The following is a 15,221-nucleotide window of genomic DNA, read 5'->3' on the forward strand; positions in this document are numbered from 1 at the left end:
CAAAAAGGTTAGAGTTGGGCTTTTCTAAATGTATTGACTTTTCTAAAATAAAGGTTTGAATTAGAAAGAAGATTTGAGCAACAGGGTTTGGAGGGTTGATACTTAAGATTATATAGATCCTCTATATGTCTTCTATTCGAGAGAAAATAACATAAAGTTTGAAAACAAAATTATAAAATAATTAATAACGAAAGGATTCACTTAATGATAGGATCAATCCACCTTTTGTTTCTATTTCTCTTTAAATGAATTTTTTTATTTATTTTGACAAATGAAGAATTGGACACATGTCCACGTGAAGGTGTGTATTAAAAGATGTTTGTTTGGAGTATCACATTCCTCGAATTCTTAAGTCGTTGAATGTATAAATGTGTCTGAAATTTCTCATCCTTTGAGTTAACTTTAAGTGTGAGATCTAAAGTTAATTCAATTTTTAAAATCGTATATTTAAGATGCAGTCCGACCTTATATAAAAAGAAATAAATATATTGTTGACGATTCTATGATTAATCTCATGACAAGTTCAAAGGACCTAAATCATGTAAATACTTTGGAGCGGAGGAATAAAAAACCCTATTAACGGCAGGTAAGTGTAAATCAAACTTGGACTGATAAAAAAAAGCTTATTATGTCTATATTACAACAACAACGAATTGATTTTAATAATGCATAAACTTTGATATAATATACCAAAAGAAAAGTGTATGTGCATACTTTGATACTCCCTAAAAAAATACATACTTTGATAGTGTTACGTTCAAATTATGATATAATAACAAAACAAGAATAAGAATAACCAAACGACAATTATAATAATAATATAAAAATTATGAGTTTCAATCAATCTCAGAAACAATTAAGAAATAAAAAACAATTAAAATAATCAAATTTTATTAGTTGCATGCATCATACAAGGTAGCATATGCGTAAGTGTGTAATGCATGATCGAGACTAACAATAAATAGCTCAACAAATTTCAAACAACCACTTTCGTAGATAATGTTATGATTTTTGTTGTGACAGAAGTCAAGACTCATATAGATAACAAACAACTTGGCTTGTAAGACATCACCTTCAATTTCGAAGTGAGAAAAATCAGCTACCCAATCACCATAATGGTTGCAAACAACACCACCAACACCTAAGCACTTAGAATCTTCTAGGAAACTACCATCAACATTAAGTCTGAGAGTTTCTTCCTGAGCAGGGATCAAATGAGCCAAGAGACGTGATAGTGTGAATCCAATCCAAAGATTTTGATGATAGGTAACACACTCATCATGCAAAGAGAAGGTCTTCCGCCTCACCTCATGCATAAACCAATGTTGTTCCTAAAAAATAATATAATTTCTCCAACACCAAGCATACCACACACTCGCGACAAACAAAATTGAGGAGGCACACCATGTCATCTGATAAAGCCAAAGTTGAACATCCAGGGGCGGATCTCTATTGAGACCCCCAGGTGCCGTGGCACCCCCCAAGTTTACTATATATATATATATATATATATATATATATATATATATATATATATATATATATAGCATTATCCATAATACAACAAGGAATTTCCAGTTGTTCTAGCGGATAGGGGGGTGCTTTTACAAGTCTAAAGGTCGTTTGTTCGACCCTTTAGCCAGTATATTTTTGATATTTTCTTGTGCATTTTAATATTTTATAAAAAAAATGTTCCCAAGGAGAATCGAATCCGCAACACAACACTTATTTAAAGCAATTCAAACACCAGGATCACTTATTATTGTATGATATTACTTGAAATATTGTAATATATAAACGTTCATTAAAAGTGGAGTATACAAAAGCATTTGGCACCCCCAAGAAAATAAGTGAAGATCCGCCACTTTGAACATCAATTCGGAAGAAATGTTTATGATGATAAAAGTTTTAGGATTTAGCCATGGATCATTAGATACAAATTATAGCATATCAAGACAAGAAAGAAGGAATAAGAGATTGTGTACCTTTAAGATTTAGGATTGATGAAGGATGGTTGTCAGAAGGATGAGAGGGATGACTACCCCCATTCCGTTTAGCACCAGAATGTTCAGAATAGAATTAACCGTCTGATGGGATGACATTTAAATAGCTAAACGGCTGAGGGCAGGGACCTCTCATTCGGCTTAGCTAAATGGTCCAACCCATCACGGTCCATTTAGAAAGAATATCCCAATGACACATATTCATCAACTAATTAGTGCTTAACACAATAGACCGTAATTTATATTATGACATTAACTTATAATAATTGATTATTGTCAATCCATAATTGATTAATTAAATTATTAATCCAACAATCTCCCGCTTGGATGACAATACTCAATTACTAAAAGAATAAAAAAAATTCACTTGTCATAAAGAATTTAAATTTTAAAATTATATGTATGGTCAAAGCACTAATCATTCAAAAGAAAAATAAGCTTTAATGCTGCAGAAATTGAATCCGATAGGGAAAACAAAACATACAGATCAAAGACCCACTTTTAACAAATGATGAATTTACAGTGACACATTTGAATTAAAAAGAACGTGTCATTAAAGAATGGCCCAAGCATTTTAAAATGCTATAACAAACTCCCACTAACCCAAAATATCATAGACTTAATCAAATCATTATGAGTTACAATACTCGTACATACAAGTCTCTGGTTATTGGTTCTGCCAATGAATTTTCAATTTTATAAAAGTCATATATCCACATAGGTATAAGAATAATAATTACTTATAGGGATAGCCTTCTTATTTTGAAAGATCTTACGGTTCAAATGACTTTTAACCTTAAAACCTAGTCAAACCGTACCGCGAAGTTGTTGTATTATGCTTGTTTGGTGGGTTTTATGAAAAAATGATGAACACCATTTTTTGAGTTATGGAAGGTAATGAAGATTTGGGTTTAGATAATCACACAATAATGGAGAATATGAGAGTGAAGGAAGAAGTATGGAAGGTAATGAAGATTTGGGTGAAGTGAAGGAAGAAATATGGAGGAAGATGGTGAAACCTAGAGAGATGGAGGAAGATGTATGGATTCAACTTTTTCTCCAACTTTTTTTCATTCAAAATTGTGAGGTGGCGGTATTTGACCTGGATTTAAAATAAAATTGAAAATTAAAAAAAATTATACAGTCAGCGTGCCACGTCATATAAATTGTCCAGTCATATAGGACTAAGATTGATTTTGATGGAATCTTTAAATGGAAAGGGGGATCTAAAATATTTTGTTTTACAAATGTTATTTTAAAGGTTAATGTTGTTTATCGCGAAAAAATGTTACACGGCCATTGAATTTGTTAATTTTGTAATTGTAGCATTATCACTTCTATTAACCCAATCACCCATGATTTCCGCAAAGACAAGATCCAACAATGGCAAACTATTCGAGACACCTTTGCGGTCTATTTTTTCGATGTATTTAGCAGTGCTCATCAAACTCGCCCAAATGACATTTATTTAACACTTTCGGAAACTATTCAAAGCATATGTGGGCATTTATTGTCGGGTTAATGGCGCTTTACCCCTGTAATATAGGCCTTTTCCGTTTTTTCCCCTGTAATTTTTTTTTTTTTGATTTACATCTTGTAAAAGAAATTGTTTTGGAATACCCTCTAATAGGTCATTCAAAAACGAAAAATTTCTGCAAAAAAAAAAAGTTTTTGAATGACCTATTAGAGGGTATTCCAAAACAATTTTTTTACAGAGAAGTAAATAAAAAAAAATTATATAGGGTAAAACACTATTAACCCATTATTGTCCGAATGCAAACATTTTTATTGATTGCAAAGTTGAGAGGGATATAACATTTTGATCGTTCTCTCTCATTGGAATTTGATTATGTATGAAGGGTTGTGACAATGAAATAATGTCTTTACTTCAATTAGACTTGTCTCATCTCTTTCCTCGTGGATTTTTAGTTGGTACCACTTATCCTCGTTTTTGTTCTAATTCACGTGTTTGGCTCTTTCAATGTTGATGTCGGCAAGAATTGGCAGTGGAGCAGCAAACTCACCTTCTTAACCTCTTGTAATTAAGTAATCATATTTGCATGATTATTTTGTGATAATTTTTATAATTTTTTTTTTACTAGTCAAAAACAATAGAGAGATTAAAATTATAAAATAAAATAAAAGAGAGGATAAAAACACGTAATATGTATGCGACAGAAAGTTGTTAACATATGAGTGAAAAGGTGAAGTAAAAGAGTACATCAAAACTTATTTATGGACATCCACGGACTACTAACTAAAAACCTAATGACTTACTAACTATCAGGGGCGGATACACACATAGGCTATGTGTGGCTAAAGCCCCACATGCCTTTTCCTTATACACACACACACACACACACACACACACACACACACACACACACATATATATATATATATATATATATTAATTATAATAATAGAAACAACACAAAAGAACAAGTCGGTAAATGAGTAAACTATCTCTTTTGCATTGTGTTTTATATTTAAATTCCGCAAAGTCATTTGCAGCTTTTGATGTGAACAAATTATCAAGGATGACTGAGTTTTATCCAAATGATTTAATAGATGTATCGGAAGCGGCGTTACACCATCAATTTAAGAATTATGTTACAAATGTTCGATTTGACCCAAAATTTGCTAAGTTGAAACGGGTTTCAGATCTTTGTGCAAAACTTGTAGAAACAAATAAATGCAACACATAGTTTATTAACTTTTGAAGTTGGCTTTGCTCTTGCCGGTAGCAACCGCATTGAACTTGTTTTTTCATGTAATGTATTGTATCAAACAATGTTATTTCTTATTTTTAATATAGCTTGCATTATTGTTTCTTTGAAAAATTTTAGCCCCACATGTATCAAAAGTCTGGATCCGCTCCTGCTAACTATATTTTCAATAACTTAATAAGATGTGATTATAGAGAAGATAATGATTGTACCGAAGTTCTTGGAGGAGTTTGATTTAATATCACTAGTTAGATATATACCATGACAAATGATCGTTTTTAGGCAAGACAAGACAATAGTAACAGTTACCTTACCTGTAAGTAAAGTATCACCCCCTAATTAAGATTTTTAATTTGGTCACGGAATTGAACAAATAATTGATTTTTGAGAAATGAAAAGTAAAACGATGGATCATTCACCCTTGTTCCAATCCAAGAAAGAGGAATGGTAGCAATATTTACTCTTGAACATTCTCTCTAGCATTCGCTTTTTTATTGAATGGAATCAATATATGTTCCGCTACTTTGTGGGAGTTCTATTTCCAATGTGCAAGCCGTAATGATTTAAACCAATAAGAAAGTGAATATTAGAGAGAGTATTCAAAAGAGAGTGGTTTCTAGCATTACTCATCGAAAAAATTGTTAAGTCAGCTCCAACTTAAAATACTGAAATATTTCTCTCTTCTCCATTCCTCCACCACATACACTTGTGTCGTATTTCATGTAGTGTCTAATATGGTGTTTGACTTTTGTGTTTAAATAACATTTCTCTTTAAAATAGTCGGTTATTAGAATTTAGGTTTAAGCTAACTCAACCATACAAAACGAGTTGTAAGGTGAAAATTATATCTACTTATAAATATATGTTTAAGATCTTGGATATATGCTCCAATATATCTTAAAATTAAGATTGGACATAACTAAACTTTATAAAACCGGCTTGTAAGATATGAATTACCTTTAATTATAAACTGACGCATCTCTTCCGGTGAAAAACTCTTAATAATATTAGTGTTCGTTCTTTAAAACTCCCCAATTTTGTGAGTTCCAGCTACCACTCAATTCATTCCTTTTTAAAATCCAACCATATTAGTTTTTACTTACAATGAGCATGTATGAGAGAATTCAATTCATAATAGTTTAAAATCCAACCATATTTGCACGAACTAATTTTATTTGTCCACACTCATTCACACAAATACGGGAACATTATACAAACAGAAGTTCTTTTTTCTTCTTATTTTTTGGGTGGGGTTTAACATGGGAAAGGGGAATTGTTTCGCACCATGGGAAAGTTTTTTATGACCATTAGATAATGTAAGGAACATAATATTGTCATAGTCTTTCAACACTAGATTATTTTTACATTGTCTTCCATCATATCCTTCTTTTTCCTCCATGTCTCTACTCACCCACCACCACCAACAACAACCTCTCAAATTCCAGCTATTGACCACCACTGACTCCATCTTCATCACGTTGTTCTTAAAACACCCAGTAAATAAAATTAAAGAACAATTAACATGAGATACCATTGCAGATTTTGTATGATTGTTTTTAACTTAATGTTTTCTTCATTAATGTTCGATTTTGTTTTCCTATGAACAAACAAGATTCCGAGTGTTATAATCCAAAAGTCATATAATTATTTCATGAAACACAACAAAATTTATTTTCGATTTTTTACTTAATTTTTTGTTGAACAATTAAGTTACAAACAAAACAAGTTAATTCATAGGAAAACAAAATCAAAACCATTGCCGTGAGCAACTTTTGATGTTTGTTTTTAACTTGATTTTTTGTTCATTAATGTTCCCACACTTTTTTATTCTTAGACTTGGTGATTTTTATTTGCATGTGTTTTAAGGTTCTTGCAAAAAAGGCCAAGAATCAATGTGTTTTTGAGTTTATGAATGTTACCTGGAAAGGCTTTGGTAAAACATGGATTTCAGATCTCTGCAAAATTTTGGTATCCATGGGTTGAAGACAATATGAAAGAGAAAGAAAAAAAATATAATACAGGCGGTCTATTATAAAATATGTACACCTAATTAATCTAATGGTCATAAAAAACTTTCCCATGGTGGGAAACAATTCCCCTTTCCCATGTTAAACCCCACCTTTTTGGTGGTCAGAATTTATATTCCCTTTTTGACAAAGTTAAAGTTTGGCCATTCACCCCTATTCCAATTTATCTGGGTTTATGGCAGACTATGTATATGGTAAAACACAACATATCAATGATTTTTTTCTTATAAATATTCTAAAGTGTGTGGCAAATAAATTAACACATGTTAATATTACACAAAGTACAGCTAAAATGAAATGGAGAAGTGTTTTCATGCAAGTTATTTGTTGTTTGATGGGCTCAATCTTTAAGCAGTTTTCCCCTTGAAGTTTACATAAGATTTTACCTATTTTACCTAAACTCAACTTCCATTCCATCATTACTACTTGACCCAAATTTTAGTGATAAAATTTTATGCATATTTTTTTGACAAAATTTTATCCAATGTATTGACATTGTTATTATCTTATGGTAGCAATTTTTAGAAAAATAAAAACAACCAAAGTTGTTTCTTGGGAACAAAGATCAGAAATTAAGATCATGAATTCTTGCGGCTTTTCCACTTTGACTTATACAATACAACGTGACTGAAACGGGAAAGCACCGATCAAATTGTGGCCAAAAAAGTATTCATATGGTTAACAATGGATTAGTGCATTTGAAATATGAATTGCTTAATTTGGCATCTGTGTTATAGCCATAATTACTTCTCTACGGGTCTTCTTTGCATCTTTCATAGTATCATCACCTAGTTTCTCTTAGGGGTGACACACATAGTCTAATTATAGGTTGACTTGACTTGGCTTACTTATCAAAAAGTTAGAGTTAGGCTTTTCTAAATGTCTAGACTTTTCTAAAAAAGTCTGAATTAAAAAGAAGATTTGAGCAACAGTGTTTGGTGGGTTAATACTTAAGATTATATGGATCCTCTGTATGTCTTCTATTCGGATAGAAAATAACATAAAGTTTGAAAACAAAATTATAAAATAATTAATAACGATAGGATTCACTTATAGGATCAATCCACCTTTTGTTTCTATTTCTCTTTAAATGAATTTTTTTATTTATTTTGACAAATGAAGAATTGGACACATGTCCACGTGAAGGTGTGTATTGAAAGATGTTTGTTTGGAGTCTCACATTCCTCGAATTCTTAGGTCGTTGAATATGTAAATGTGTCCTCATCATTTGAGCTAACTTTTAATATGAGATTTAAAGTTAATTCAATTCCTAAAATCGTACATTTGAGATGCAGTCCAACCTTATATAAAAAGAAACAAATATATTGTTGACGATTCTATGATTAATCTCATGACAAGTTCAAAGGACCTAAATCATATAAATACTTTGGAGCGGAGGAATAAAAAAACCCTATTAACGGCAGGTAAGTGTAAATCAAACTTGGACTGATAAAAAAAAGCTTATTATACCTATATTACAACAACAACAAATTGATTTCAATAATGCATAAACTTTGATATAATATACCAATAATTACAACAACAACAAATTGATTTCAATAATGCATAAACTTTGATATAATATACCAATAGAAAAGTATATGCACATACTTTGATAAAAAATACATACTTTGATAGTGTTACATTCAAATTATGATATAATAACAAAACAAGAATAAGAATAACCAAACGACAATTATAATAATATAAAAATTATGAGTTTCAATCAATCTCGAAAACAATTAAGAAATAAAAAATAATTAAAATAATCAAATTTCTTAGTTATATTTTAAAATCAGATTTACACATACAATCATCAAATTAGTTGCATGCATCATACAAGGTAGCATATGCGTAAGTGTGTAATGTATGATCGAGACTAACAATAAATAGCTCAACAACTTTCAAACAACCACTCTCGTAGATAATGTTGTTATGACTTTTGTTGTGACAAAAGTCAAGACTCATATGGATAATGCACAACTTGACTTGGAAGACATCACCTCCAATTAAGCAGTGAGAAAAATCAGCTACCCAATCACCATAATGGTTGCAAACAACACCACCAACACCTAAGCACTTAGAATCTTCTAGGAAACTACCATCAATATTAAGTTTGAGAGTTTCTTCTTGGGCGCGGCTCAAATGAGCCAAGAGACGTGATAGTGTGAATCCAATCCAAGATTTTGATGATAGGTAACTCACTCATCATGCAAAGAGAAGGTCTTCCGCCTCACCTCATGATTCATGAATAAACCAATGTTGTTCCTAAAAAATAATATAATTTGTCCAACACCATGCATACCACACACTTGCAACAAACAAAATTGAGGAGGCACAACATGTCATGTGATAAAGCCAAAAGTTGAACATCAATTTGGAAGAAAAGTTTATGATAACACCCTATTTTAAAGTGGAGCCAAAGCTCTCTAGAATGAGGGCCCTCACGTAAATAGTAAAGAATATCCTCTATAGGTGAACAGTAAAGGGTGTAGCTTGGAGAAGCTACTATGTTGCAATGGTGCCAATGTGACTAATAGGGATAACATTGTGAAAACAAAGCCAAAGAAAGTGTGAGATTCTTGTTGGTACTTTAAGACGTCACAACCAAATCATGTTATAATTAACATTTCAATTTCAATTTTGTTGAAGAAGCCAATAGTATCCAGTCGGCCTCAAAATAACTTTTCTCAATAAAAATGGACAATACTTAAGTGTTTTTTTCTAAGAAAAACTTAGGTTTTTCTATTTTATGTGAGTGTGTCCAAATCTTTTTGATTTGGAATTATGACCATAAAAGACTTTCTTACATTGGTAAATATTTTCTTTTTAAGACGCCAAGCCTTAAATCGAGGACCACAATGTTTAGGAGAAAACCCTCCAACCAAGTGAAGTGATCCAAGGGAAATTGCCAACCCTAGTCACGATACCATCAAGAAATATGAACAAAAAGAAAAGATACTATTAAGAATATTATAAGATATTTTTCTTTTGAGGGAATAAAATATTATAAGATATTTTTTTGAGAGGAAAATATTATAAGATGTTTAACTATTGAACGTCAACATTTTTGCTATAATTGGTATACCTCCTCTTTGCCTCTCTCCTAAAATCACCCAACCCATCTATCTCCCTAAACCTCTCATTCCCTCCCCCACTAGTAGTTGGTCTATCCTTGTCATTACAATCTCTAATTTGACTCTATTTCTGAAAACAATATAGCCTTATATGGTTCAATAATACACACATTTTTCTTATAGTACCAAAGAGCCCTTCCTAATACTAGTCAATGGTATAAAAAATTCTGGTTTCTTATAAATGAACATCCAAATCAAAATCAGCAAGCAACAAATTAAAAACTAAAAGGACCCCACCTAAATTGCTCCTAAATGGGCCCTATCTGCTATAAAATGTATTAAAAAAAGGGACCTTGAATATTTTGCATGTAGTCCACATGACATAACTGTCATTCTTGTGTAGCTGGCCTTCTCCTTATATTAACAAAATATTAAATACTTTCCCAATTAATTTTATCAAAATATTATATTTCCAGTTTTCTCCTCGTTCAAACAAAGTATCAAATACTTTTTGAAAAGAAAATATCAAATACTATTCAACCAAAATATTAAAAATAAATAAATTTTCCTTTTTGGTACAAAATATTTATTACTTTCTTGTAAAGTATCCATAAAATATCTCTACTGAATCAATCAGCTCCATCTTTATAGGGTGTGTTTGGTTGTGCAGTGAGCAAAATTGATTTTGATATAATTCATTCGATAGAATTGATTTTGGTTAAAAGTCATTCTAATAAAAGTGGTTTGTGTTTGAATACGTAAAAGTAAGTTGAACTTTAAATATGCGTGTAAGAATCAATTCTAAAATCAAAAGCCACAAATTTTAAGTAGAATCAATTCTAGAGGTAGAATCAATTTTGCTGGACAGAAACCAAACATGTCTGAATCAATTTTATTCCTCCTGAATCAATTCTCGTCACTTTAAAAATGAAACCAAACATACAAATAGTCGCACTTAACTTCCACGGTCAAGGTAAGAATTTTTTTGTAATCACACTTTTTATCTTTTGAATAAGAGAATTTTGTCCTTTACTACATTTTTCTGACTCGATAAATTAGTCTATACAATCGCGTACATGTATCATTTCATAAAAAAAGATTAATTCCACCTTTGCGTACCATTACACAAACACATTCAGAGCACACTTTAAATTCCATTGTAAGTACACACAAATTCTCTCTCTCTCTCTCTCTCTCTCTCTCTCTCTCAATTTTCCATGCATATAAAATACTATAAGCTTGCTTAGACTAATAAAAAGGTACAATTTTGTGCCACGAAAACAATTCTTCTTCTTTGATAAAGTCAACATGCAAAGATTTTAGCTTAAAATGCTTCTAATGGTTTAATCAAATTTGAGTATCAAAAATACAATCTTTTTACTGAATTGAATTTTGGGTTGGTTTCAAATTGGTGAATGGTAATCAAAAGATGAAGAAAGAAGAACAGGGTCGTAGTTTGTTTGGAATTTCACTCTCTGATAGACCCAGATGGCAACAATTTCTCATTTGTTCGTCTGGATTCTTCTTTGGATATCTTGTCAATGGTATCTGTGAGGTATATATATCTTTTTGGTTTTTCTTGAATTCATTTTGATTTTGTTTGTGTAATTTTTGTTGTTTACAATTTATTCAATTAGATTATGCTTCAATATAGACAAGATATAAAAGATGAATTTTTTATGTTTTTTGTGTCTTTGTGTGTAGAAGGGGTTAAGAATTTTGTTTTATTTGATTGTTTTGTAAAGTTTCAAACATGCTTCAAATTTTCATTTTTTTTTGCTAGTCTTAATTGTTTTTGTTTCATATATATGAAATTTTTTATTTATGGATTTAATCCTCTGGTTTTCGGAAAAATGGCTCTGATAATCTGGAGTTCGGTTAGGAGATAAAAGTCGGGCCAATGATTGTTCTAGCCAGAATTTGAACTCAGATTAATGTGAAGTTATAAATCTGATATTTGGTACTAATTGTTTTCTCATTTGTCTGATTTTTCAGGAATATGTGTATAACAGGCTTCATTTTAGGTGAATTTCATAACTTGTTTATTACTGTTTCATTTGTTACTGATTTTTAGCATTCAATGGAAACTAAAAATGAAATTTGTGATTTTGGTTTTTTTCTTGTCTCAGCTATGGTTGGTACTTCACATTTATTCAAGGATTTGTTTACCTGTTTCTGATTTACCTTAATGGTTTCACAAGCAAGCAAATGGTGAACCCATGGAAAACTTATGTGAAGCTTTCTGCTGTACTCATGGGATCACATGGCTTAACAAAGGGTTCTTTGGCTTTTCTTAATTACCCTGCACAGATTATGTTTAAATCCACAAAGGTAACTGAAAAAAAGCACAAAAGATAGAAAAGAAAACACCTACCTTTACTTTACCCATTTTTGAAGGATACTGTTTTGGATCGGTTATGTTTGAAACACATGGAGATGGAGTCACTCTGTCTACTTTTTGTGCTTACATCAATTTTTGGACAATGATGTCAATCTCTAATCACGGAAAATAGTGGTCTGTTCAAATTCCACCGCACTACAACGCATTAGCTGCAATTTGACACAGTGTTGTTAAATAGCGGCTAATGCGTTGCACATTTTGAACAAATTATTTTTATGTGATAAGCTGTCTAGTACAAAATATTGTGAAATAGTGGCTATGACACTGTTGCATAGCGGAACTTGAACAAACCGCTATTTTTTTGTAATCCACAATTGCCAACACTTTGTACTATATCAGAGGACAATAGTGGTTTCTCCAAATTTTGCTATGCTACAACCATTATTTTGCAGCAATGATTATGAATTTATCAAACTTATAATTCATTAACTCCAAATTAGCTGACATGTTTTAGACACTATGTCATGGTTTTTGCTCTTCAAACTGCGTCATTCAGGTTATATTGCTAAGTGAACACTGAATATTCCAATATAATAAATCCAAATTTTATGTTATAGGTTCTGCCAGTGATGATAATGGGTGCCTTTATTCCTGGTCTGAGAAGAAAATATCCAATACATGAGTATATATCTGCAATACTCTTGGTAGTTGGATTGATCCTATTTACACTAGCAGACGCACATACATCACCTAATTTCAGTGTTGTTGGTGTTGTTATGATAACCGGTGCTTTGGTTATGGATTCTTTTCTTGGAAATCTTCAAGAAGCAATCTTTACTATGAACCCTGATACCACACAGGTGATCAATTTTCTATCACTTCCTAATCATCTTCGTGCTTTCCCAACAAGTATATGATTAATTTATGCCAAATTTGTGATTTTTTAAATTATTAGAAAATCTGAATTACTGAAAGTTGGTCACTAGTTTTGACGGAAAATGTGTGCTTAGAGAATAAGAGCCTATTTATTAAATTATTTGAGCTTATCTATTGACATAAGCACTTGTGACTTGTGAGATTGTTTGAGAGAGCTTATAGAAACGGCTTATGACACGTTGATATGTTGTTTTCAGCTTATTTTTTTAAGTTACAAGATAGCTTATGAAAACATCTTATAGCATATAAGAAAAACAGTTGGGCTTTATTTTCATTTTTAGAGAAATAGATTATACAGTGCTTATGCTATAAGCATTTAATGAATCTGTTTATCCAAAACAGATTTCATGTTTTTCTTCTTGGATTTTCTGTTGCTAATTCAACCTTTTCTGGTAGTATACCTGCCACATTAAAAATTCTTATACTTTTTTTTGTTGTTAACATAGATGGAGATGCTCTTCTGCTCTACAGTAGTGGGATTACCTTTCTTAATCCCACCTATGCTTTTTACAGGAGAATTATTCAAAGCATGGACTTCATGTTCACAGGTAAATTTGGAATAAACAGCTCCTTTTTGTCTAAACTAATATATTCTTCTGCTTTACTTATCAATAGAATCACACTTTTCTTGTCCTTGCAGCATCCCTACGTGTATGGTGTATTAGTATTTGAAGCAATGGCTACATTTATAGGCCAAGTTTCAGTCCTCTCCCTAATTGCCCTTTTTGGTGCTGCCACTACAGCCATGGTAAATTTATCATCACAAGCTTTTCCTCATTTCAATATGTCAGTTTGGACCATTGTACTGCACCTAACATTAATAAGTCACATACATGAAAAAACAAGCAGCTTGTGCATCATAAATGCTATTAAATGACCAAACTCTTAACCTTTTGCATATATTAGTATTAAATACTTGATACTTGGTTTTTTTTTTTTGGTGAATACTTGATACTTGGTTTGAATTGAAAGTTTTTCCCAATGGTAATTTAGTTGGTGATATAAATGTGAAAATCAGCTCTATGTATGAGATGATGTTTCAATTTTTGTCACATTATGTTTGTGATCTTAAACTTATTTCAATTCATTGAATTCAATCACAGATAACAACAGCAAGAAAGGCAGTGACATTGCTGCTATCATACTTGATATTTACAAAACCATTAACAGAACAACATGGGAGTGGACTAATACTCATAGCTATGGGAATCACATTGAAGATGTTGCCTGAAAACAAACCTGCCATACCTAAGAGAGCCTTAAATACTTCTCAGAGAGACAGTAGTGCTAAATCTACTACTGTTGATGAAGAGTTGGGAACACTCCATGGTTCTGTAGGTGAAGATGATGAAAGGAGGCCCTTGGTCTAGGTTGAATGATAATAATGCAATTTTATTTTTATTTTCTGTCATTATTTTAAATTTTCATATTTTCTTTGTTATTTTCATATCATGTTATTAAAGGAAAAAGAAAAGAAGTAATTTGATGTTCAATATATACATTTTATTGAATACCTTTTAGATATAAATTCATTTACATACTTCAAAATGTGTGACTAGTCACAATTATTGTTAATTTTTTGGACAAAATTATTGTAAATGTTGGTTTTCAATTTTTATTTCTTATGCAAGTGTTTAAATTTTCTAATTCAAAGATTAGTTGTGAAAATTAAAATTCTAAATATGAAGGGAAAAAAAAATCATATAACAAGAGAAATTAACAAATTAATCAAATTTTATCCATACATCCTATGGTAATGTTTCAAAATATGCGGTATTGTGGCAACTAATCCCATGTTTTTTCCGTTTTAATGATAAAAAAATTAAATAAAAGGAAACCTACTTTTATTAGAGGGAAGGGAAACATACTTTTATGCAATCAAAGTCAGGACTTGAACATAACTCACAACAGGGATAATTTTTGTGTGGAGAGAACTATAATTCATCATTTAAGCTGATATATACACATAAAAATACACATTATATTTATATAACTTTTTCAATAATAATAAGATAGTTTTTTTTTTGTTGGTGGCCGGGATTCGAACCCTGGACCTTGCATATTACCACGTGTTGTCTCTACCAACTGAGCTAAGCTCACGAGGAATG

General features: G+C 31.2%; 1 protein-coding gene across 2 annotated transcripts; it reads left to right on the forward strand.

Moving 5' to 3' along the window:
• Positions 1 to 10,882: 10,882 nt before the first annotated feature.
• Positions 10,883 to 14,725, forward strand: LOC146908578 (UDP-galactose/UDP-glucose transporter 2-like). Of its 2 annotated transcripts, none has more exons than XM_085724455.1 (8): positions 10,883 to 10,995; positions 11,266 to 11,391; positions 11,832 to 11,860; positions 11,966 to 12,167; positions 12,795 to 13,037; positions 13,560 to 13,661; positions 13,754 to 13,861; positions 14,217 to 14,725. In XM_085724455.1, exons 2-8 carry the CDS (start codon positions 11,266 to 11,268, stop codon positions 14,481 to 14,483), a joined length of 1,077 nt encoding a protein of 358 aa, XP_085580581.1. In that variant the 5' UTR covers positions 10,883 to 10,995; the 3' UTR covers positions 14,484 to 14,725. The 2 variants fall into 2 exon arrangements, with proteins under 2 accessions (XP_085580581.1, XP_085580582.1); XM_085724456.1 differs by having other exon boundaries at positions 10,957 to 11,095.
• Positions 14,726 to 15,221: the final 496 nt, after the last annotated feature.

The sequence above is a fragment of the Medicago sativa genome, chromosome 7 (genome assembly GCF_051527215.1).
Source record: "Medicago sativa cultivar Bolivia chromosome 7, Bolivia_mono, whole genome shotgun sequence".
NCBI lineage: Eukaryota > Viridiplantae > Streptophyta > Magnoliopsida > Fabales > Fabaceae > Medicago > Medicago sativa.

Bases quoted from the DNA above. Each gene is read 5' to 3' on its own strand.
- LOC146908578 (XM_085724455.1), top strand. From the start codon at position 11,266: ATGAAGAAAGAAGAACAGGGTCGTAGTTTGTTTGGAATTTCACTCTCT. The intron at 13,662-13,753 runs GTAAATTTGGAA...TTGTCCTTGCAG, and splicing joins CATGGACTTCATGTTCACAG to CATCCCTACGTGTATGGTGT. The intron at 13,862-14,216 runs GTAAATTTATCA...ATTCAATCACAG, and splicing joins GTGCTGCCACTACAGCCATG to ATAACAACAGCAAGAAAGGC.